This window comes from Hippocampus zosterae, chromosome 12 (assembly GCF_025434085.1).
Source record: "Hippocampus zosterae strain Florida chromosome 12, ASM2543408v3, whole genome shotgun sequence".
Taxonomy (NCBI): domain Eukaryota; kingdom Metazoa; phylum Chordata; class Actinopteri; order Syngnathiformes; family Syngnathidae; genus Hippocampus; species Hippocampus zosterae.
The window spans coordinates 9,472,622-9,499,003 of NC_067462.1; the positions used below are offsets into that span (position 1 = coordinate 9,472,622).

Below are 26,382 nucleotides of genomic sequence, written 5' to 3' on the forward strand. Positions count from 1 at the left end.
CCATGTAAATATTAGCGTAGACAGAGGTAAACATACTCCTGATGAAACATATAGTATGCGCCACCATCTGCAAACAAGTCTGACAGCGTGACTGGGAATTCAAAAAGACCTCCTACGCCGCTTGAGAAAAACTTTCCAGAAGAATTAGTCACATCAAACTATATAAACGTTATAAAAGGCACCATTCTGCATTCGCTCCTGTGCTATGGAGTCGCTATCAGAAGCCACACAAGAATCCCCCAAGGCCGTTTTTTTTTTTATGCTACCGTAATACACAGGCATCACTCTTAAGACTCAATTCCGAATTTTATTTCAGAAAAAAAACATTGCCCCTCTAAAGGTTTACGAGGGCAAAGGGCTACCGAGCGTAGGAGGCATTTAGCATCAGTCCGTTATGTGAAGCGGGGGGCGGGCATTTTGATGAAGGGGTCGGTCGCGGTCCTCTGCGGTGCTAACTGCGCTCGGCTTGACGGGGCCGGATGACTTGTTTATTTGGACTTGGAGGGCGCATGTCCTCGGCTCCTGGGCTCATCTCCGAACAAGCTGGCACGGTGGTGTTTTCGTGAGCCAAAATAATCATCGGCAACGGCCAAATAGTTCAGCGCGGCAGGGAAGGCGTGTGTTTATTTACCGCTCACCCACTCCGACTGAACAAACAACGAGCGAGGATCTGGTTAAGGATTATTTTATTACTTCGCAGTTTGTACAGTTTCTACCATGGAAAAATAACATGTAACATAAGACCGTATTTACAATTCCATTTTTTTTACAAAGTGTCTTTACAAGGTTTGCGTTGCTTCCAAAAACAAAAACGTAAAACAAAAGTAAGAGACGAAAACACACGGGAACATCCACTTCCACACACATCCAAATCAAACTAGAATACACACATAAATAAATATCGACATTCACTGACTGTTCCACGACAAACATTTCTACAGCCAAGATGTACAATGCATCATTTCCACACGTTATAATTTCATGAATAAACATTGCATGGTATTCCCAGTATAGTTCTTTGTTAATCCATTAATGGAATATTTCTAACATACCGAAAAAGGAGCATTTAAGTTTGTTTGTTTTTTTTCTTTCATTCCAACAGTCGTCATGCAAAAGCGCTCCAACTGGAGCGCCGACTTTTTTTTTTTCTTTTAAAAAGTTGAATGGACTACATGCAACGGAACTCAGATTCTGGGCTAGACAACCGTGACATCAACCGTGGGTCAAAATAAATAGATCTCGTAAATTTTCTTCACAAATCTGCGACATAACATATCGTTTCTCTGTGTTGCACGTTCTGTCGGACCGCCTTGAAATTACGATCGCTGCTGCTGTTGTCGACGTGTCGGATTCCCATTAAGAGTTGCGTACTAGCAAATGCACAACAGTCGACTTCGCCAAATGAAAACTGTACACACCGGTCTGATGTAGGGAGTCAGAAGGGTTCGGAAGGGATGTCTTGTGGTGCCTTGAAGGGCGAGGACTTGTTATTTCATAAATGGAAAGGGAAGGTGGCGGGGGGCGGGGGGGGGGGGGGTGTTGCTTTTCGGGAGAGTTCACCATTCCACGCTTTCTTTCCGGATAGTCTCTGACGGATGGGAGGGAAAAAGCGACTGGATTTGCCTCATTTTGCGACTCAGTGTCTTTCGACTGATGGTTTCTGGTGATGCGAATGGTATTGCCGGAGTCTGGGCCCTGGAAAAAAAAAAAGCTCAAATTAAAATGCGAGCCACGCCGGAATTTAGGGAGTACGTAAAACAGAAGATTCTTTTAGAGAGCGTTTGAAGTACATCAGGGAGTCAGGAGCAATTTTTGCACGTCCAGATTTCTGCTGCGAATCTCTTCAAAGCAGCGTTTTCATCACACATCAGACTGTTGGTCAAGCTCTGACCTTGCGGTGTTATTAGTTTCATGGAATCGTTGGATTTTACTTCCTAGCTCCACCCACACACGATGGGTAAGCCCCCCCCCTTCCCCGGAAATCTTTTCACATTTTTTTTGTCCACATTTGTTGGAAAGTGCTTCTCTACATTTATTGAGCCGGCGCACAAATTTCACCTGAGAAAAATCGCACGGCACATCACCAACAAGGAAAAATGTCCAAAAAAGTGTAAATACTGACATACTGATGATTGCATCTCAGTTTATTCACAAATCTGGCCCTGGTTGCTTGAATCCATTGCTCATCCTGCTGCATGAATGGCAACAGATGGACGCAAAGGTTAATTGTAGCTTCTGCCATCTAGTGGAAGAGGATTTAATTTTTCCGTCCATCACTGGCATACTGATGAAAAAAAAAAAAAATAGATAATTTAATTTTTGGAGCGGCCCGGTAGTCCATTGGTTAGCACGTCGGCTTCACAGTGCAGCGGTACCGGGTTCGATTCCAGCTCCGGCCTCCCTGTGTGGAGTTTGCATGTTCTCCCCGGGCCTGCGTGGGTTTTCTCCGGGTGCTCCGGTTTCCTCCCACATTCCAAAAATATGCATGGCAGGCTGATTGAACACTCTAAATTGTCCCTAGGTGTGAGTGTGAGTGCGAATGGTTGTTCGTCTCTGTGTGCCCTGCGATTGGCTGGCAACCGATTCAGGGTGTCCCCCGCCTACTGCCCGGAGACAGCTGGGATAGGCTCGAGCACCCCCCGCGACCCTAGTGAGGATCAAGCGGTTGTATTTTTTTTTTTTACCAATTCAGTGAATTAGTATCATTTCCCACACGAATCTTTGATGATCTCTCATGGTACACTGTGCTGCGGCACAGTGGTTGAGAATCACTCATCGAGGAATCAAGGTTCAATTATAGTCGGAATTGGGCAAAATCTTGAGTTCTTTCTGAAGCACTCCTGAAATTGGCATTTCAAACTAAAATGTCAGACCTTCCAGCCTCTCATTCTTTTGGGGCTGGATTTCTTGACACGCTCTGCATTACTCATGGTAGACACGCCAACTAAATTTCATGCTCCTAACCGCCTTTGAAGGAATGAATAAATAAAAAGCACACACGACCGAACGAATGACAAATTTTGACAGTCCGGCCCATTAATGGATAGCATTAATATGCTTTTGCATTGCCTGTTTGTCTGTTATAGCGTCACAATCCAGTGACTCGTTCAACTCCTCTATGTGTCAGATTCCTCAAGTCGGCAAATATAATATTACAGTTAGCGTGTCATGTTGCAGACTGATGTATGTAAAAAAAAAAAGTCTGACCAATAAAAAAGCAGAGTGTCACAATCATTCTTGAACGCACGTAACGCTAATCTGATTTAAAGAGACGAGCCTGTCACGGTGATTTGTGACAGCTCCGATTTTTGGCGTCTAAGCGGACACGCGCTCGCATTCGTTTGGATTTTATATGACAGCTTGGAGTCATGAAGGAAAATATTGTGTTTCATCCGCGCATGAAAATATGGACGTACATTGTTGTGTTTGTATTTCCTTTTTTAATTTTTTTTTTCAGAAGAAACAAGTTTCAACAAAATGTGTTTAAATGTATATCATACCTGTCAACCTCGGCTAATAGCTGCCCTTATAAATAATTACGATTCCCCTTACAAATCAACAAAAACCCGTACAACGGCTTACTGCGCATGCGCACATCATGCTTGATCAATCCGACTGTACGCAGCGATGAAAAAAAAAATGCTATCGAGCAGGTGAGACGATCTGGCTTTGAGCCAAAATGGTCTATGTGAAATCCGTTCACAATTGTTTTTGTTTTTTTTTCCCATATAAAAGTTGTAATACGCCGTACATGATTTGAAATGATCAAAAAAACATAAAATACGGGGAAAACGTACAAGTTGATAGGTATGGTATATGTACATACACTGTTTTACGGGTGTATATACTGTATATCTAGTACGAAGTGTGTGTGTCTGAGATAGGCGGCATCTCCCTCCAGTTCTCAGCATGAATCGAAAATAGATGAACGGTCGATTCCCTAAAGGGCAAACCACATTGCTCTGATTTGATCGTGCTGGACCGGTGAGAAGAGCCTGATGTGATGAAACCGGTGACAAGAGTCAGGAGTGACCTCACACTTACGGTGTTGATTGACCGGTAATATGTTGGGAGTCTGGAAGGTCTTAACCGTGGCGGGGCCTTCCCCTCCACTCGTTATTACTTGCACCTCCAGTCTGTAGTAGGTGGACGGCCGCAGGTTGGACACGAGCAGCAGATTGTGATCCTGCCGAGAGACACACGCAATCAGATGAAATCCTAATGAAAGTTGGCAAAAAGGAGAGGGGACAATCTTTGCACAAGACTCAGACAAAAACAAATCATGGCTTTCATAAAGCCGCCGCGTTCTCGTCTCTGCAGCCGGCCTGATAAAGCGTGCAGTGGGTGGCGTTATTTATAGCCGAGCTCCAGAGGCTGGGAGGCGCAGATAGGCGCAACCCGCGTCGGTGATGGAGCAAGATGATGTCAAGAAGCCGTTCTCGAAAAAGGATGAAAGGGAAAAGACGCAAAGGCAGATGAAACGATATGAGAGTGTGAGAACAACGACGTCGCGGAGCTTTTCCCAGAGTGTCTGTCCGCACAAAAGACTCATCCAAGGAAGGCCACGGGGTGTGAACCCAAAACCAGGCTCAGCACTGAGAAATAAAACACAAAAGATGGAGCTTTTTCTAATTCAACGGAAACACAAGTGACCCGTCATAATTCATCATAGAACTCTTACAGGAGTTTTAAACACTCCATAGACAAGGAACACCGCCTCTTGATTCAATGTATTCAACAAGGGGATACGTGTGAATCATGGTCTCTGGTGCAGAACATAATTTTGCAGTACTTCTGCTTCAGTTTTCTTTTGTGTGAAGTGGTTCAAAAAAAACTTGTTTATACAGTTTGATGAACTACTGGAATATCATCTTGTGGTTGTCTAAATCCATGCATTTTTAATTCATCAATCATTCAGGGCTTGCTCGAAACCCATTTGTTTGTCCTTAGTTGAACAATTTTGACATTGTGAGCCACTCCACACTTCCAATTTTGTAGGTGGACGTGTTTGGAGTTTAGTCTAGAAGAGGTGTGTCCAAACAGAAAAAAAAACCACACCCAGAAAAAGGATACAAGGACACAAGCGCTACTTTGACATTGTTTGACTAAATGCTAAAACCAATCCATCAAGCAATTACGTGTTGTAGTTATCTTGAGAAAGTGTTACATCACGGATTTCTGATTCATGGTTTTGGGGTGGTCCACAGCCCTGCATTCCATTAGGTCTCCCCCCCCCCCCCCCCCCAAAAAAAAGAAACAAGACTAATCAGTAATATGCTGTCAATCATTAAAACAGTGTTTAATTGAGGATCATAATCATATCTTATGTTCACAAATCAGACCTCAATATGGAACAGAAAGTGGAGGTATACAGTACATTTTTGCTTCTGAAACAAAATTATCGTTACATGAGGCTTTATAAGGAGATGATGAAAAGTAGGTACATGATCTGCGCTCGCGTGCTGCAGATATAATCGGCCGTACGGTCGTGGGACAGTTAGCCATGTTAGCCTGCTAGCATTGGCATCAGCCGTTCGCTGCACTTCTTATGCGCAGGTTGTTAGCTATTTGCATATTCTGGCGTCATGTAATGATTGAAGTAATCCGAGTGTGTGTCCAATAATATGTCCAGCTGCCATGTACGTTACTAAGTGTAATTTTTTTTTTTTTGGTGACTAGATTGTACGATTACATTGTCTTTTGTTTGAGGTTTTGGGCAACAAATACACGTACACAACATAAGATGTATCTCAATGTGCTTCACATCTTTTAAGACATTTAAAAAACAATGAAATAAAAAGTATCTTACTAAAAGAGGGTACAGTGCTTTGCAACAAAAAGATTTTGGAAAACATTATTTACATTTTTAATTTGATTTTCAACTCTGTCCCTGGAAACTCTGGAGGAGGTGGGCAACAGAAGGATGCTAGCTAAGCTAACAGCTATGATGGACAGACCCTCCCACTCCCTCCAGGCCACCCTGACAGCACTGGGCAACTCTTTCAGCCAGAGACTGAAACACTCGCGCTGCAAGAAGGAGCGGGACCACCGCTCGTTCCGGCCGACTGCTGTCAGGCTATTGAATAGACGGTCCTGAAAACCCAGACTCATCCCCACTCACCCATTTTTAATCGGCTTATATTTATATTTTATACTTGATATTAATATTTATTTCCATAATTTTTGCCTTCTACTTTCTCCCTTTCACAATTTTGCTGCTGTAAATTGGGAATTTCACTATTGTGAGACAAATAAAGGTTTTCTTATCTTAATGATGCTTTGAAATACCTCAATCATCGGTCTGGGAAAGTGGCAAAAGCATAGCCCTGTGAGGGTTGCATTAGGGGGCATCTTATACTCAGGAAATTATCTTTGAATAAAAGACAGTTAACTTGATGGCATGAGAGTGTTACCCTGGAAACTAGAGCTGAGCTATGTGACAAAGCATCGGTATTTCTTACCGGAGGCAGGATTTGAGACTGGGAAATAATGCTGTTGGGCAGGCTATTCTGTCGACTCTCAGTGGTGATTTCAGCCCAGGTGACTTGAAAACCCGTAATGCGTTGGTGCGCCGCCACCCGAGACACACGCCACAGGAAGCTGCCGGTGATATTTCCTCCGTTGATGGAAAACGTTGCAGTCAGGTTTTCGGGCTTGGCCAAAACTTTAGGAAGTACTGCAGCTGTTCAGAAAGAGAGAGGAAAAATACACTTCTTCAGTATCTTGCCAAATATTCAGTAGAAGATTGATACCATTTTGGGTTGGTATGCTATCTATAAAGCAAAAGGGGAATCGTGAAGTATGCGTCAAACCTGAATACCGCCGCCAAGGACGTTGCTTTTTCATCCGTCTATGTGACGACATTTTTGTAAAGCCTCCATCAATCAAATCGACACTACATGTTTTTGTACACTGGCCTTGCAGGAGGTATGCACTCCACAGAGATCTGTATAAACCGACACATCGTACTTGTGCAGGGTGTTAGGTGCCAGACTATTTCTTGGCCCAATCAGAATTTAAATTTTTTTTTGGTGGCCAGAATCCCAAAATGTTGAAATATTGTTTGGATATTTTATGTATTCTTTTTCATTACCTTGATTAAATCCACTTGCGGTGTTTAATTACTATATAAACACTAATCAGATGGTTTTGCAAAATGTACGGACACTTGCCTCCCTCTCCCGGGCAGGGGATGTGTTTGTGAGTCTTGCTCCGGATGGTAGCGCAGGACGGCGTGAGGAAGGTGATGCTCTCCTCCTTGGAGCGTCTCTTGGACTTGAGCATGTGAACCGTGACCTTGTACTTGCAGGAGAACAACAGGCCTGGGAGGTTGATGTAGTTCTCCTGAGCCAAGAAACACAACCATTGAGTCCCGTTGATGATTTTGACATGACATTGGGGGTCACGTCCCGCCGAGCCTCTGAGATAATTAAAAGTGCGGCGCCAAGGCGGATCACATTCCCGCTCGGGCTCAGTGAACATGGCTCCCATTAGAGAGCCTCACTTTCGTTCTTTTCGCTAGGATAATTCTTTCAGGTCAAACCTGTTCATGTTATTGCGGGACCAATGTTTGTGATCACTTATTTATTTCGAGCCAGCTGTTGATGAGACAGAATTGACACATTTCAAAAAATACAACTCATGGGATATGGATTTGACTTGTTGTTTCGATCTATAAGGCTATAAGAACAAAATGCAACTGACCGATTTACTGAAAAAGTTGAATGGAGTCACCCTGCGATGACCGTTACATCGTTATGTGTCTTTTTGGCATTGTTTTCTCATCAACCCTTTCGGGCACAGCGGTTACCACAGTGGACAGCTTACCACGTTATCAGGTTACAGGGTGCATGAAAGGGTTCATAGCCATCGATGTATTAAAGTTAATGTCATACCTCAAAATTCTGTATGCAGTTGGTTTGGTAAAAGTCGCTTTCACAATTGAGACAAACGAAATATTGTGATTTAACGACTTTCAAATGGCACTAACTGGTAATATACAGTGGAGTACATTACATTTTGGAGGTCCAAGACTGTTAATTTTTGAAGTGGCAATGTAAATTTTAAAACCCTTTTTCTCACCAAGCAGTATTTACGGTTCACTTCAAAACGTACATTTGAATCATTTTTGAGCACCCTTTCACCTGGGTGCTGGTCACGTTCGTATTATACTGTATTCAATTTGCCTATGATGGGAATACATTTCCAAAGCTTGAACTAGCAATATAAAGTACATCTAAACAGACAACAAACAGTCATTTGAGTTTAGTACACATTTACCCTTTCAGGTACAGCAGTTACTAGAGTGGACAGCCATTCACATGTTTTCTCTTATATTAATTAATCTCTAATGTCATCACTGTGCATCAACCAATACAATGGACCCTCTTATGTGTGTTGCCATCCATTACCATTTTTTCCCCCCCATGTCTGAAGTGTATGCAGAAAAAGTGGTTAAGATTGGACGACTGTCCGTCTCTTATGTGTTGTGTTGTATTATTTTGCCATTTTACGTGAACTGTTCTTTTGATGGCGGCGCGGGCACCCGCAGCGGCTCCTCTCTCTCCTGAAGAATGTCATTTAATCTATGCTATATGTTGCACATGTAGCGCATTTGACAATAAAATTGACTTGACTTGACGACTAATAAAAACACTTGAGGAAAGAATCCCGTTTATAGGTTGTGTTATTTGTGCATGAAAGGGTTAAAAACAAAAAAGCGTTCCAACAAGGTTGCAATTTTGACCCAAAGCATTTCACTGGTCAAATTTTGGTGAGGCGTTAAAGACAGAAGAAAATGGATCAAATCATTTTCTACTTTAGTCCAGACCAGAGAACCATATAATCTGAACACGCCCTCAAACAAAGCACAGAAAAAAAAAATATCGCCTTTCTTATTTCCTTTTTGCGGAAATATCGCTGACGTGTGAATTTCGATGTCTCATTGGAAAAAGTGAAGCTTCTAGATTAACAGGGCAGGGCGCTCCCTGGAGAGCCGTCGTGTAGATTCTCTCTGATACCAAACAGCTTTGATTAAAAGTGAATGAGGCGCTGCGCTCACATGAAAGCACAAGGCTGGAATCCTTCCCGGCCATCTATAGAAGCAGGATGTATATTTCCTAGCAACCACAGTCGGGCTCCCCAAAGAATGTGTTGATTGGCCAGGTCTCTGCCATCCTGTATCAGCCTGAGCACAAACAGTCCCCCCGCGCCTCCCTCACCTCCCTTGACTCTTCGAAAAGAAGCCTGGTGTGGAGGCACAGTCAATGTTGTCCTCCATTCCGGGAACATTTGCTTTATTAAATGCCTTTTAGTGGCCATCACCCCAATCGCCTGACCACAAGACTGAATCAGAGCGTTCACAACGACAGCCATTGATTTGCTGAGTGCCTTTGGGTTTCGGGTTCACCCGAATGGAGGATTTGTCTGGGCTAAAGCATTAAACAAAAAGAGGAGGCGCGTGCTTTGCATAGCACAGCGCCACTGATGAGTATCTCTCTTTGCTCTGCCTCAGCAAAGTTGGCCCAACTTTTTCAGCACGAGACCAAAATCAGAATTTAGTTTCCTTTCTAGGAACCCAACTTAAAAAGTTCTTTGGCAAGAAACTGCATCTCATGTCTGTTTAAAAGCTGCTTAAAAACGGACCCACAACCCATTTTGGAACACAAATCAAATTTGGAGGGGGAGGGGGGGACCCTGACTTAGGCTGGATTGATACAACAACTGCAACTTTGAGCTCCCAAGTGGCACCACTTGGATTTGCCTCATGGCAGCATGGAATGAAAGCATAGACCATTAAATAAGGTCTAAATATGGTACATTAGAGGTATGTGGACCATTAAATAAGGAAAATGACTGGAGACGGCAACCAGCAGAGTAATCCTAATGTTGCCTGCATTCAAACAAGGAGGTAAAGAGTCACTCCAGGCTAACTAGTGATATTAGAATTATTAAGTAGCTGGTGTTTACTTCTGTGCTGTCGCTGAATGATGTGGACATTTTTGGACCTGTTAATGTATGCGTCTTCTGGGCACATGAGGGATGTTTCAGGTGAACAGTACACTTACACGTCAAAGTTAAAAAATCGGAATCGGGCACTTTTCCAAAGCAAATCTCTTAAAAGGTGGGACACGGCCGGTGGATACAAACCTGCGTGGAGGATTTTTCTGGTCCCCGCGTCTCATTGTGGTGGCAGTACTCGGGCATCCATTGGATGTGGTAGCGGTTCATTCCAGGCTCTGGAATATAAGACAGATAGAAGGGAAAATGTTTTAAATTTAAAAAAAAAACAATTTTCAAGTAAAGTCAAGTCAACAGTATTTATAGAGCACTTTCAAACAGCCATCGCTGCATACAAAGTGCTGTACATGGAGCAATTTAACATGCACAATAAACAGTAAGACAAATCGGTAATAAAGGCGGTAGAAAGCACCAAACAGTAAAACCAAGAACAAATCTCAGTCATGCTGAGTCGTTTTTGAATTGTGATAAAACCACGAAAATGAAATACTCCAAATCGCATAACAGTGTTGTTTGTAGTGTTTTGCAGTGTTGTAGAACTGGCAATCAAAGCCCGGCAAGCATTTTTACAACGTCTTTATAGCAAAAAATAAATAAATAAAAACATTGCTGGTTTAGTGCAGTGGGGCTGGAAATAAAACAAGCAATTGGTCTGGGGAATGAGTTGTTTTCACCATTTTTACATTTAATGCAGTGAATGCTTAAGACATTAGTCAACAACGATAAGTGGCCAACCTCGGTCAATATTATTTCAGCAAGATTTGAACGTATTAAATATGTCCACATATATGAAACACCAAGTCCCCCTCCAAGTCTGTAATGTAGCAATGTACAAAGTTGCCCCTCCCCTTTCCCCCTTTTGATTCCTGACGGTATTTGATTCAAGAAAAGATAAATTTCATTAGACAGGCAGAAAAGATTAAATGACAACACTCCAGCTTGAGATGCAGATAACTAATCGCTCTTGTCCTGTTTTCGAAAAGCGGTCCAAACTTTTCCACTTGAAAAGTTGCCGCTGATTACATTTCTCAATGCATGTACTGTATTGTTAAACTGATAGTAAATGTCGTCTTTTTGTGCTTTAGTCAGGCTCTTTTTTTCCCATCCCTTGTTTTTTTGTCTGCAGCGGCCTTTTGGGAGGAATCTCTAAAAGCCCACTTTACACTATCCACTTGGCTGCAAACGCACACGGTTAGCGGCTAGCTAGTAAGCAGAACGAAGCGTTTAACAGCTGAAAATCTTTCCAGATATTTCCTCCGGGACTTGGTAAAGACTTAAAGCAGAGCTAACAGCACATAAATAGTGGACAGATGCACAAGCCGCACGGACGACGGCGTTGCAGCTGTTTGCCATCAAGTCGGCAAAATGTCAATTTGGACCCCAAGTGACTGAAAAATAGCATAGTAATCCACGTCAGTTTGGCCCAAATGGCCTTAATTGGACACATTAGCCTTCATAAACGTACTCTCATGAGCTCATCATCAGTGTGGCCCTCCTCTTATGTTACCAAACTCATTATTCATTCAACTGTGTCGCTCGAAAGTGTGCGAAAATGTGTCTGATTAATAATTGAGCGATGCTCTGCTCGCCTAGCAGCGGAGGCCGGGGTTGCGGCGGGGAGATAAAAGGAGCCCTTTGAAGGCTTAGATTCAGCCCTGGCACTCGGAGCCCCTGAGCTCTTTGGAAGCAGAAGAGAGAAATTATAGAGTACCAGGAAGTACAGGGGAGGGAAAGATATGCTTAGCCGGTGTTTGCCACTGAGAGGAGGTGTCATGTACAACAAGGAACGGGAAACAAAAAACAGGTAGACAACAGGAGTGGCACTTGATACATTTTGAGTGATAATGTAGTGATTCACTCAGCTGGCTTTAGGTCTGATGCTGGTCGATGTGTGAAAGGTTGACTTTGTATATGATGGATTGGCAACCAGTCTCGGGTGTGCAGTATTGCGCCTTGTGCCAGAAGTCCGTTAGCATGGCCATCAGCTCTATTTAACCCGAAATAAGAGAACCAGTATAAAAAAAAAAAACGGACAGATGGATCGATGGATGGGATCAATCCGAAAATATTGCTACCAGACCACCATCGTACTGTTGGAGTGTCAGTCAGACAGGGATATACAGTCAAAACTTTGGTTTTTTGAACATCTCTGTTCTCGACCAAATCGATTTTCGACCAAAAATTTCGAGTTTTTTTTATGCCTCGGATTACGACGGAAAATCGGTTCACAAAATCAAGATTTTTTTTTATTTAAAGAGCGTGCTTTCGGTTTCTGAACAAATCGGTTTTCGAACAGCCTTCTGAAACGGATTATGTTCCAAAACCCAGGTCTGACTATACTGTATTATCTGATCAAGTTTGGCGTTCTAGAGATAACCCAGAATCCCGGCATGAATTCAGTTCCTGACTCTGTGAAAGTGAATGTTTTTCTCTGCATATGTGCCTTGTTAGCGACTCACAACCAGTCCAGGGTCTGCCTTATGGGCTTGGTTCCAGATCCCTAGTATCCTGAACATGAGTAGATGTATAGAAAACGGATGAATGGATAGAATCAGTAAGAAGTGTAGGGTGCTTTCAGTTTTCGAACAAATCGGTTTTCGAACAGCCTTCTGGAACGGATTATGTTCCAAAACCCAGGTATGACTATACTGTATTATCTGATCAAGTTTGGTGTTCTAGAGATAACCCAGAATCCCGGCATGAATTCAGTTCCCGACTGTGTGAAAGTGAATGTTTTTCTCTGTATATGTGCCTTGTTAGCGACTCACAACCAGTCCAGGGTCTGCCTTATGGGCTTGGTTCCAGATCCCTAGTATCCTGAGCATGAGTAGATGAATAGAAAATGGATGAATGGATAGAATCAGTAAGAAGTGTAGGTACCAGACTGCCGCTGTCCTCCAGCCTTTTGTCTGCATTTCGTGCAGACAGCGATATATTATCTGATCAGGGACACAATGCGCTTTGCTTTGCTGTTCCACAGACAAACCAGAGGCCCAGCGTGGGTTCAGTGACTCAGTGACAGCGTGTGTGGTTGTTTCCCCTTGGCTTGCGATGGACTAGGGTCCAGTCGGAAGCGTATTCCGCCTTTTGCCTAAAGTCAGCTGGGCTAGACTCCAGCTCACCCATGACCCCCGAGCAGGATAAAGAGTCTAGAATGGACGGGTGGAATCAGTCAGAACACTTGCTACCAGACTGCCGTATTCACGGCCGTCCTACAGCCTTTTGTCTGCATGTTGGGCAGACAGCGATATATTATCTGATCAAGTACACAGTGCACTACGCTTTGGCGTTCTGGAGACAACCCAGAGGCCCAAGCTGCTTTGGATCACAATGAATGAGAGTTTAATCACGGTCCAGTTAACCTGTCCCTTCATTTTGTCTGTCACACAAACCAGATGTCCTTAGACTGCAACTCCACGGGCTATCTTTGTGTTTACAGTAGTAGAACCGGGCTTGCCGGAGCCAAAGACCGGGGTCATCCCTCAAGTCTAATGAATGGCAGCGGCACATACTGTACGCTGCAGACGGGGAGAAACGAGGAGCCTGGAAGAGGATTTACAATGTTCTCTTAACACAGTGATTCCCCGGCGGTGATTGATCGCAGTTAGGAACACTCCAAGCCAACATTTGCGAACAGTTTTGGGCCGACTCCATCTCCTCGCCCTTTCTTCTGATTCAGCAGTTGGTGTCTCACCAGGCCTTTCCCTTCAAGCCAGGCTTTGCATTCTTGACTCTGGGATGTAGAGTTTGGCTTGGCCCAATGACATAGATTAGTAACAGAACATAGAGCAGCCAATGGGATTTGACAGGTTACCCTGAGAGCGTTGCTTTCAAGGCTTCCATATTTCCACTCCAGTATTAACCGAAGACATGGGGAACGGACGCCGCTGGGACAGGCAAAGGCACGATCCTTCCCGGGCCACGTGACATCAGCTCTTGCAAGACAAAATGGACCGCTTCACCGCCCGAGCGGGGATCTATTAAAGGCAGCTGTCAATAAATCCCATTGCGCAGCTCCCACTCGGAGTGTTTATTGTTCTTTACTAAACAGTGGCTCCGCTCTGCCAGCCCGTGTGCAGGTTTTACACTATCCCCCCCACCCCCACACCCCATTTCCCCCACCCCCGCCCACGCTTCAGCCCTCACACAAAGACACATTGATTCATTTAGTCCATCTACACAATCAGGTAACTATGAAGAGATTCTTCCATTGTTTGGCTGAGGAGAGCCAAGCATAACACATTATTATGGCATTCATCATTCCTGGCCTTAAACGGGGTGCTAATGTGATTTTATTAAAGCTATAAATCAATAAAGATTTTGTTCGTACCGCCGCGGTTCTTCCAGTAGACACGAACTTGCAGCTGGCCATCTTGGTAGAAGGGTGTGCCCACCTCCAGCGGGCCAGAAGGTCGCTTTGCCTTTGCCAAGGTTGGTCCAGCGGGGGGTAGCTCTTCTTTCTTTGACTTGTGAACAGATTTTACTAGGGGGAGAAATTAGAAATATTTTCTTCTGCAGTTGAAACGCCACATTGATTCTCTCATGGCCGCAGCGTGGCGACACAAAGACAACAGTTTCCTTGTCAAAACCAAGCAGCCACAACATGTTCTTTATGCATGAATGTGCCGGAGCTGGATGGGTACCAACAGGCTTAATTCCAAATCCAGCCAACTTCTATACTACATAAAAATGTGTATGCCTGTAGCACTGAGGACTCGTCTGTCCGCTAACAGTTAATAAGAAGAATTTTGTGCTCGCGGAATGCAAACAAACTAAGGAAAACTAACTTTAGTGACAGATCAGCAAAATCACACAGAGCGCGACTTCTTTAAATACTTTGCCAATTTAGTTTGTTTTCACTATGTCGCACTACATTTAAAATTATTTTACATTTAATAACGTTTCATTCCAGAAACACTCAACCATTCTTGACGTATGATGCTGCTATAAGTCGCAGTTTTTTTTTAATAGTTTGCCCGGGGCTGCGACTTATACTCTGGAGCGACTTATTAGCGAAATTATTAACACATGATTATGTCATTTCACATCTTATTTTCACATGAAACCACAAGAGGACGCTCTCGGCCCGTGTTGATAAATCGACAATGAGTCTGACGTAAGCAACGTACAGTAGAAGAGGAAGCGGCGCATCGTCTACCTGCCGAGTTGGGGGAGTTGTTTAAAAGTGACACCGAAGATGAAGATTTCATTGGATTTAGTGATTTGGAGTGAAACCGATTGTTTGGTAAACTTGTTAGCATGTTCTTTATGCTAGAGTTATCTGAATAACTCTTAATATGCGGCGCGGGCAACCGCAGCGCTGCTATTGTTGTCTGTTTTCTGTTTAAGAGGGAGGAAATTTCATCTGCGGTGTAGCACATTTGAGAATAAAGTTGTACTTGATACTTGATGTTACGTCGTTACTGACATTACTAGGCATGTCAGTCATGTAACGTTAGTATGCCGTACACTTATTGAGCCTGCTGTTTTCTATATTATTTTTTTTTAAATTGCCTTTCAAGATGACATGTATGTCTTTGGTATTGGAATTTATCAAATACATTTCCCCCCAAAATGCGATTTATACTCCAGTGTGACTTATATATGTTTTTTTCCTTCTTGATTATGCATTTTTTGGCTGGTGTGAATTATAATCCAGAGCGAAGTATAATCCGAAAAATACGGTAATTACACTTCAGAAAACCAGTTTACTTCTCCAGATGAACCTTTAAAATGTTTTTAGATTTAGATTTTGCTTCTCCATATATGCATGACAATGATTGCAACCACTTTCACTTTCAAACACAAAAGTCACAATGACACCTCTTAAGACATTCAAGTCTGTCAGCTGAAGGAAGGAGTAAATATTATCCCAGCCCCTTGGTGTTTACCTGATTCGGAATTCTGGGTGGTACTGAATTGCAACAAAGCTTTGGAACTCTTCAGCCGCACCTGTCCCCAATACGTCACGGCCTGAAGCTCCACAGTGTAGCTGCTGTTGACTTGCAGGGCCTCCAGGTCCACCCAGCTCTGGGCCTGGAACGACAGACAGCGGTTGGCATTTGAGTCGTGTCGCAAAAACTCTTTCTCAAATGCTTGTCACCATCCAAGCTCAGGCTCAGCCTGTGCCAAAACGAGGCCTGCGGGAAAGCCCTTCTTATGAAGAACACATGTGGAGCTGAGGAAGGCCTCCTCGTGGTGAGGAGATAGCCTTCAGGGTCTCGTGAGGGAGCCGTGTTGTCACAGCCTCCCGGGGTTTCCAACCCCAGCTTGGCTTTCTTACATTCCGCTGGCAGCAGCGAGCCTTGATGAGCTCTCATTATTGACTGCGTGCCTGTTTTGACATTCTTCGGCCAGCGGGGTGCTTTCGAAGCCCCCAAAGGTGCCAAAGTGGAAACCAGTAGTACATGTGTCAATAGGTGTCTGGTATCTCACCTCTCGGTGCCACATCTGCTCTTCATTTTGAAAAACTAATTCAGGAGAAGACTCTCCGCAGGTGTGTGCGTGCTGTCTAGACGAGTAGGCTTTCTGCTCGCGTCCCTAATGAAATGATTTTCATGCTGCGTTGCGTGTTTGTGCTTATTGATGAAAGATGCAAAAGAAGCACAAGTCATCTGTGTATGTACAGTCATCACTACTCCAGAATTCGCGTATTCTTCTTTTTGTCTGTTGGAATCAATGCCCAGCTATTTGGTAAAAAATAAAAAAAGAACCAATGCATGTTTTTGCACTCTTTCTGAGGCTGCCAAAGCACTGTCTATAAAGGAATCCTTTTCACTTTGGAACTGTCGTCCTCTTCCCCTTTTTCCAATCCTCTGGTTACATTAATGAGCAATAAATAGTTATGTTTTTTAAAGCGTATTCTTTTGGTATACTAGTGTCTGTTTTCACTAGTTTCAATACCAAATTCCACTTATTTTTAACCACAGATCAGTAAAAAAAGGGACAGATAATTTGATTATGGAGCTGGAATAATAAATTGCATTTTCATTCATTTCAATGGGAAATATTATCTTGATTTATGAGGCTTTCAAGTTACTAAGGGGCTCATGGACCAATTAAGTTTATAACTAGAAGTTCCACAGTATTGGCAGTTTAAACGGTTTATATTGGCAATTTTTAGTGGAGGTGTCAATTACTAGCAGTTTTTCACGATTCACAGTAGGGCTCAGTCTGTTTCCCCCAGCAAATAGCCTGGGATTACTTTGTTGAATACAATTAAACTTTTTAATTATGGCTTGTTTTAACTGCAAAAAAAAAATCCATGACCTTACAACTGCGTTAGAATAGGTTAGCTAGTGACAGACTGATGCCGTATTCCGACCTATGTGAAAACTTGCTCAGAACAAAACTCTGTTGTAAACCAAGGAACTCCTGTAATTGAAATTTAATTGTACAGCACTGAGCAGCCAGACACTTTCCAATGTTGAAGTTCCATTTCCTTCTCACTGGTTATCATCACACTCTTCCTCTTTGCTGTCACCGGTTAATCATAAATCAACATAAATTTGGCAAACTTGATTGACTTTTGGAGAATGCCACCGTATTTATCTAAAAAAAAAAAAAAAGTGGAAACAAAATAATAATACAGACTCAGACTAGTCAAATTACTGCGCTGGGAGTCGTTGTTTCATTCCTAAAGTGGTTTGTCACAGTCCATTTGGTAGCCGCAACCAAGAATTCCAGAAAAATGAAGCGGAATGGTTTTTGCCAGAAATCTACACAGCATCACGCAGGCTGTGTAAATGTCAGAGAAAATAACCAATACTGCATGTAGCCATAGATTTATTCTACTCATTTACGAGAATGATTTTAAATCGAATTCAGTATCTCGGTTTTAAATTATGAGGCTTGGCAAAACTGCTCAAAATCTTCCACAGCGATCGACATTCTATAGAAGGAGGAATGTGCTGTAGTATGAGCGGAGGATCTCTTTGATTTAGGGTGAGGGGGGGGACCAACTGATCCAAGCAAGGTCTAATCAATGAAGACACGATACATAACAGGAGGTTTTCAGTTTATGATGGAGTTTCATTCCTTTGGCAGCTTGTATCGAGGCTGGAACGTGTCGTAGTCTCTCCCTAACCTACAATAATGTCATAGGCAAGAAATATTACAGTATTTGTATGGAAAGAAAATGTAGGCATACATATAAAATACCCCCTCCCCCTAAAAAAAAAAAGAAGAGCACTACGTATAGCCAGAAACCGACCTCATTCGCACAGCGCTGCACAAACTATTCATAGGCTGGAAACTATCATGGTAAACAAAGGTGTTCCCGTATAACGGAGCCTCTAAGATCGGACCATTTTAAATTGATCTCTTGTGGAAAAACGTGCCTGTAGGTCACACAAAACAGCAGCATCACGTGAAACCTCTTTGTACACGACCGGAGCTCAATTCTGTATGTTTCGTTTTTACTTTGGAAATTTTGAGTCAGTTCAGCAATGAGCAGCCTCAACCAGGGGTGGTCATAGAAAAAAATTTAAATATGTAATGTAAACAGGCTCTCTTTCGGTAGCAATGTTTTCCGGTTTTGTACATGCTTGACCCTGACCCTGGAAGAGATTTCAGGGTGTCCACGTTTCTTGACGGCCTTCCATCCTTACTAGGGGTTGAGCGGACTAGTCAACTATATCGCTCTGCAATGTCAGCCACAGCTTGAAATTGATTAACTGAATCAACGGGTGGTTGTCTGGTGTAGCGATTTAGTATATTACGCTACTTTATTCTCGCACCGCTGTGCAAACTAGTTCATTACATGCAGTTTGTAACCCTGAAACGCGCTACGTCCGTACCGTCCAAAACCAAGGCCCCTCTCTATATTTATTTGCACTCGTTTATCCGTAAAAATTATGGATCGTTTTACATCACATTTTTTGCACGATTGTCACAGTGACACAAGTTGAGGCGACATTCTGACCATATTGCCTGGTTTCATTCCCTGCTTCTTACCGCCTCTCTCCAAGTGCCGAGTGGATACGATAATGACAATCACATAATCTTAATCTGTTCACAATTTGTACGCGTTTGTTGTATGTGCAGGTAAAATGCTTACATATGATAAAGCCACAGAAGCAGGCAGCATGAGCAACAGAAGAGATGGCTGCCAGTCGACATCAATGAAGTCCCAGAGCCATTTTTAGCATCCTTCTAGTGTCTGAAGTACAATAAATAACGACCCAATAATGTATCGTTGTGGAAATACTGCATGAATCACAATTAACGTGTCCTCCTTCAAAGCGTAACCGCCCTGAAGGGTTCTTCAATCAGTCTGAGGAAGGAAAAGCAACAAACAGAACCGCTGACTCTGTTTGTGATTGATGGCTTCGCATGCAACAACGGAGAATCCCGAGGAGGAGACCTTGAGTGAGATAATGTCGGAAAGCGGAAAATGATGAGGAGGTAGGTTGAAGGGAGGGGTGGGGGGTATTGGGAGGGAGCGTTTACCCCGTTGGTGGTCTTTCTCCTCCTCTTCTTGGACGGAACCGTCGACTTGGTGGGCACAGTCCAGCTCCAGAACACTTTGTAGTGATGTATGGGAATGTCGGGCTCCTCTGGCAAGCTCCAGTTGAGACGAACTGTCACCAGACCTTCATCTCCCTGCGTCACGTTGGTGACACGCAGGCTGCTCGGGCGTGGCGGGGCGGACGGGTCTGGAGGACAAAGAAGCAAACGCTGTCACGGGGGTGACAAATCTCACACATCTGCAGACGTTTAAGACGCCGAGGTTCTTTTCGGGCGAGTCTGATTTAAGGTGGAGTACATTTGGAGCCAAAATGCCTTTCACCACTTTGGCTGAGGAGTGGACGGGTGACTGGTATGACACTATGTAAAGTAATTAGCCCTCCGCCGACAATGCACTGTGAGATGTTATGACAGGTGTCATATCCCTGCTACGACAGCACAAGTGGTCAGGGGTGAACAAACACATGGCGGCCAGCTTTGGCAACGGCATCAGAGCGTTGTGAAGAATGTGCGAGCCGAGTCGATGCGCTCCTTTTGCTGTGCTATAGCTTGCTTCTGATGTCAGAAAGAAAGAGGCGGGGCCACTTGCCAGAAGTCTTCTAATGTAATCAAGTACAAAAACTTCCCTACTGTACTTTAATTGAATTTTCACAGTCCGTACCTTACTTTGTTGTTGTTGTTGTTGTATAATCACTTTTATTGTAGTACATTGCCTAAATTAAATAATACAAAAGTACCTTCTAAATAACCATGGTTGCAAGGTGAATTCTCACCGTACTTATGGGTTTACAAAACCCAGAGAATCCATCTTGTCCTAACACCGTTGATTTGCCCATCAAGAATATTGGCTGGCGAGTATTTTTATATAATCCGTCAAAATGTGTTCACCATTTATGTTCAAATATCCGCAACTGTCAATGCTAACTGCTAGCCTGCTAGCGTATCATTGTCAGTTATCATTAAGCTAAGACTTTTCATAAAGGTGTTTTTTTTTAAAGGTTTTAAAAATGTGTAATTGTTGTTTTTCTTCAGCATGGCACTAAACTTCAACTCGGAGAGGTTTCTTTTTTTTTGATGGGTACAGTATTTGCCAAACTGCAGCTCATTGCAAAATGAGTTGAAAATTGCTATGTGGTATCATGTGCAATGTTGTTGACAGCCATGCTTCTCTAAACAAAATAGAGATGTATCTCAACAGCTCTGATCGCTAGCTGCAATTGCGTGCTGTACTTTATACAGGACTGCTGCTGTACTGCTCCTTGCCTCTGATGCCAGAGAGAGAGAAGGGAAAGCAAGAGAGAGATGGGCAGTGCCACTTGCCAGGCACTAGAGCAAGGAATAATGAGAAAATGACTCCTCTCTCTCTCTTTCTCTCTCCCACCTGAAACACATTTAAGGCTGCTCCAAACACACACACACACACACACACACATGGGCTCTGCATACCAGCTGACGTTGGCGGTGCAAGACAAATAAGCCTCCCGCTTCTTACAAATTGCCCAAACAAAAAAAAGTGTAGCAGGGGCGAAATTGCAATCAGATGATACAGGGCAGGCTATGTAAATAGCAATGCTCTGAACGAACGTCCGGGAGCTCATCAGAGCCATGACAGCTCCCATCAATCTATCAATGTCCTGCCACTGATTGGCCTGATTCGGGATCGCTTTCTATTCCACCCCCCTGAGCGGAATCCCTTTTTCCCCACCTGGTGCTGCGCTCTATCGGAGCGCCATCCACAGCGCTCTGGGGAGCACATGCATGATGAAGGATTGACAGTGCGGGTCAACGCGCGCACATGCTCAGGCAACACACATGTAATACCAGCCACATACTGTATGTACTTGACTTTTTAGTTTCTGCCATGGTTTTTGTTTGTTGCTTTGGACTTTGTTTAGGATTTAGTTTTCTTGTTTTAAATACACCCTGCTCCTCTCTCCTGCCTGCTTTTTTGGGGTCCACCACCAACCTGCTACGTGACAGTACTTGGCTTTGGCCTCTTTAAAGGAAAGGGTCAGGCAAACGATTACCGGGGCATGTTTCCCTATTAATCGATTAAACGTAATGTTTAAAATATTCGCACAGAGTAGGGACTGGCTCCTGGGGCCAAATAATTGACCCAACCCCCCACTCCTGACCACAAAAAGAATCATTCAAAAGTGCCTGTTTTCGTATTTTAAACCAAAATACCAAAAAATTATGATATCTGACATAAAGAAGGTTGGAATTAAGATTAGATCTCAGACCAACACACTTACTAACCCAAGTCCTTACTCACATGTACACTGACAAATATTCAATATAGTCAAAAGATGGCAGTTTGTGATATTGTCATTTACCGGCTTGGCATGAAAAAGACATTTTCAGTTGGTCTTGCAGGCCTGTGTGATCAGAATGCAAAGAAACTAAAAGCATTCCAGTTTTCACTTATAAATTCACATTTCCGGAGGTTTCCACCGTTTCACTTTTTTTTTCTTGAGGAATTTTCGGTTGAGGAAGCAGATGATAACTCCCAGTGCGGTATGCTAATCAACATGAGATATCTCTGTTAAAAAAAAAGTTCAGTGCATAGCCCTGCCAACATGTCAAACAAACTTGTTTAGTGTCAGTCAACGAGGCAGCGACATGACGCTAATCTCGAGCAAAGATCTACAGCGACTAAAAAAAGTTGTGTCACTTCACCGGGAGCCAAGATTGCATTTGCATTCATTTTGGAGCTGATATACCCGTCTAATTTAGACATATTACCTTTACGCAAAACTGTAAAGAAGCGGGATGGGGGCGGGGGGGGGGGGGGGGGGGGGGTCCTGTAATCGCATTTGACTGCACTCTAAAGGTTCTGAGCACTCAAATGCCTTATTCAGTTTCACTTCGAATTTGTTTATCGGATTGGCCACAACATTCGGTACACCTTCATAACCTTTTGAGAACCAGTGCAGTTTGCATTTGCGGACATAATTTGTTCATGCTTTTTTTAATATACAGTGAATGCTTGACGTCAAATTAACACAAAAGCAGTGGCGGGCAAAGAGGGCTTCTGTACTTGAGGGCGTTTGCGCTTTTAACCGATCATGTATGGAAGAGTTTCTTTTTTTTTATGTTTCGATTTTAAAAAAGAAATTGATAGTTGAAACAAAACACTGACAAGGGAAGGAGCAGGTAAATCAATCCGAAAGCTCCACCAGCTCCGAGGTCTTAAGTAGAACAAATGGAGGTCGGCGGGTGTCAAGCAGGAACTGACACTTTAGTACGAAAGACCACACAACAAGCATACACAAACACACGTGCATATTTACGTACACACCTCTAGTGGAGCGGAAGTGTTTGCTTGGCGCAGTGAACCCGCGGGTCCCGTGCACATTGACCGCGGCCACTCTGAACTGGTACCATCTGCTGGCTCTGATGTCGGCCAGTTGGACCCGCTCCTCGGCAGTCTGAGGGACAGATGGGGAGAGAGAGAACAGCAGGGGTCAGGGTTCACGCCGGGTCAGAGCCCCTCATGTGAGTTTGCGGGCACATCAGTCATCCGCGTGTTTCTCCTCAGCGAAGCTTTCAAAAGACGAGGTGACTTTGAGGAATGGGCAACTGTATGGTCACGTCCGTCAGAGCAGCGCCGCACGTTCACAGCTGCAGCACGTGACGTACAAAAGCCAGGTTAACATCTTTGCGTTTACATTTCAGTTTGTTATGGCAGAGTTCAATTCAGATCAGTCAACCTTGCTTATTTTCACCCATCGATTTTCTGTAGCGCTTGCCCTCATTTGGTTAACCAGGGATGCTTGGAGCTATGCCACCTGACTTGGGGTCGAGTGGTTGTTTACACCATGGACTGGTCACCGATCAATGGCAAGGGATAGTTTGTGATTAGACATCTCACTAAACATGTTTTCTTCCCACTCAAAAATTTTCTCAAGTGTACAACCAGCACTGGAACCCTAAAGTCCCTTCGAATGAGAGGTGGATTGCTTTGGGTGAAACATTTTTTTACGATGGAAACTCATTGATATGGAAGCAAACCCCTCGGTGGAAACAGCAAACAACAAAAAGACTGCCTGGATCTATTTTGGATTTCTGTATATTGCTACAGGAGGTAGTAGGGATGGAAACCCTGCTGCAATTAGCAAACGAGGGCGGTTGAGGCTGCCACTAAACATTTTTGGTCGAAAACTGAATTGGTCGAGAACTGAGACGTTCGAAAACCAAGGTTTGACTGTATTACCGTACAGTGAAACCCCGCTATGCGACCACCTCATTTAAACGACCACCTTAAAAATACGACCGGTTTTGTACAGTCCCAAATAGAACGCCTATGTATTGTATTGTATTGAAACCCTAGAAATGAGACCACCCCGGAATTCAGAATTGCGACCGCGATATCCGGTCCCGAGGAAGCTATCGCCTCATAATTACGAGCAGGAGTGAAAATGGCAGCAAGCAAGAAGAGAGTTGATTTGACCCTACAACAGAAAATTGAAGTTATTCGAGCCAGTGAGCAGCCAGGATCGAGCCAGCGAACATTAGCTGAGCGGTTTGGAGTTGGAAAACCATTTTGAAAAAGAAACGGGAGCTCCTCGACGCATACCAAGCGAACGCTAGCTCTTCGAGAAAGCGCCTGTGCTACCGAAGCGACTACGACGACGTGGACGAGCTAACTAGCCAGAATATCCCTATCAGCGGACAGATGATCCAGGAACAGGCACGAGAATACGCAAAGGAGCTTGAAAAGGACGAAGCCTTTAAAGCGTCCAACGGTTGGCTGGATCGTTTCAAACGAAGGCACAACATTGGAGGCGCTAAGCTATCAGGAGAGCGAGCCAGCGTAGATCCTGAGACAGTCCATGCTTGGAAACAGCGGCTACCTCAACTCACAAGAGGGTATGATCCCTGTGACATCTATAATATGGATGAAACAGGCCTTTTCTATCGAGCTCTACATGATAAATCACTTGTTATCAAGGGTAGTGATTGTGCTGGTGGAAAGAAAGCTAAAGAGCGTTTAACCGTGGTTATGTGTGTAAGTGCCACAGGAGAGATTGAAAAGCCGTTAGTTATTGGCAAGAGTCTAGACTCCATCCTTTGCAACATTATGTCTGTAGAGTCTGGACTGCAAGAGGCTGCTTTCAAACACAATAGCAAGAAACGACAATCTTCTTTGGATAGTTACTTCCTCTAAGAACCATAGTTTGTAGCTGTAGTTTTTTTTCCCTCTTGCCTTATACATACTGTACATAGACTATTCAAATGCTTAAATTTCTTTTGTGTACAATAAAGTTGCATGTACATTCCATCATTCATTACTCATTGTGTGTACATGACTCTACAGTATATTGTTGCATGTGAGCCACATTACTTCTGCATTATCATTACTGCATGCCACTTCAGAAATCAGACCACCCCGAAAATAAGACCACCTTGAGCAGTAACATAGGTGGTCTTAATTCTGAGGTTGCACTGTATTTTCCGCACTATAAGGCGCATCTAGACGCCTTCCGTTTTCTTAAAAGCTCACAGCGCACCTTAAAATCCGATGCGCCTTGTATATGGTCATTACGGTAATATGTCAACCCCAAAATGGCTCCTTGCTAGAGACATGCTTACAACGCAGAGTTCAAACTTAAGGCGATCGGTTTCGCAGTTGAACGCGGAAATAGAGCAGCGGCAAGATGTTAGCGTTAATGAGTCAATGTTATAACTTGCTGTTGGTTAAGTGAACTGTCACGGCTTTGTTCAGTAAGTTTTACTGACATCTGATCGTCGCTATATAAATCAGGGTGTAGTGTAGTGTTCAGTTTGCATTTCCTTGAGCATAGCTCCATCTAGTGGATGCATTGTAGATTGCGTCTTATAATGCGGTGCGTCCAAGATGTGAAAAAAATTACAAAATAGGCCATTCATTAAAGGTGTGTCTCACAATCCAGTGCGCCTTTTAGTGTGGAAAATACAGTATTGTTTAGACCGCTGTGTCACTTTAACATAAAATCAATTCATGTACAGTACTACTTTCCTATTTTAGACTAGACTTTGGCGGAATGTTGTGGAATCTTAAGCCGGAAAAGTTGAAGCGTGAACCACGAATATGCGGAGCATTACTGTGTAGCCTTGTGTAGTTTACCCACCTGCACGACCGTCTCCCACTCAGTGGCATCGTCCTCGCTGGGGTGAATGCCAAAGTTCCAGCGCCGCTGCACCACGTACAGAACGGGTTCCACCGAGATGTTGAACTTGGATGACCAGCGGATCTCCAGCTGTCCCAAGGGCAGCTCGACAAACACCAGCTCCTTCCTCGGCTTCAGGGGGACTCCTGCGGAAGACACGCCGGTGAGCACAGCGGTCTGGAAGTTAACGTTGCGTTTTATTCATTTGCGCAAAAGACACTTCGAAAATACATAAAACGCAGCACGGCCATTTGAGAACGAGACATGATCTCACTGCAATAGTTGGGATCCACGCTGAGGGTCAATAGCTTCTTTTCTTGACTGTGACACATTGTGACACTTTTGGCCGCCGTGGTGTGTTTTAGTAGCTGCGAACGTCAAAGTTCACTCACGTCACTGCACTTTGCAATCGGGCCTTTGAGTTGAAGCCGCAGAGTGGATGTGTGTGTGAGCTTGATTCAGCGCAGGTGGTCAGACTAATGTTCATCCAAGACTTAATTTACTTCCTCTGGAGTAGGAGATGGGAGAAGTGATAATGAGATTGAGATTGGACTTGTTGGTCAATAAGCTGTCAAGCACTTTAGAATGCTCCGTTACAAATTGCAAAAAAAACGCACAGTATTGAGTGCATCAGTCAGAATGATCAACAAAGTAGAATGACGGTTTCTTGCATTTACTTCTCTGCCTCCTGCACGGGAAGGACACACATTTTGTCTCGGGGGTGGGGTGGGGGGGCTGATCT

General features: G+C 43.7%; 1 protein-coding gene across 1 annotated transcript in view; it reads right to left on the reverse strand.

Moving 5' to 3' along the window:
* Window positions 1–669: 669 nt before the first annotated feature.
* Window positions 670–26,382, reverse strand: part of LOC127611942 (anosmin-1) — a 62,490-nt gene continuing 36,777 nt past the window's right edge. Inside the window, exons 5-14 of the mRNA XM_052082755.1 lie at window positions 25,602–25,786; window positions 22,790–22,919; window positions 19,471–19,676; window positions 15,912–16,056; window positions 14,351–14,503; window positions 10,150–10,238; window positions 7,173–7,344; window positions 6,462–6,682; window positions 4,045–4,186; window positions 670–1,695 (exon numbers count right to left, since the gene is read on the reverse strand). Of these exons, the coding sequence (XP_051938715.1) occupies window positions 1,637–1,695; window positions 4,045–4,186; window positions 6,462–6,682; window positions 7,173–7,344; window positions 10,150–10,238; window positions 14,351–14,503; window positions 15,912–16,056; window positions 19,471–19,676; window positions 22,790–22,919; window positions 25,602–25,786 (1,502 nt within the window). The 3' untranslated portion in view covers window positions 670–1,636. The remainder of the gene's footprint in view (window positions 1,696–4,044; window positions 4,187–6,461; window positions 6,683–7,172; window positions 7,345–10,149; window positions 10,239–14,350; window positions 14,504–15,911; window positions 16,057–19,470; window positions 19,677–22,789; window positions 22,920–25,601; window positions 25,787–26,382) is intronic.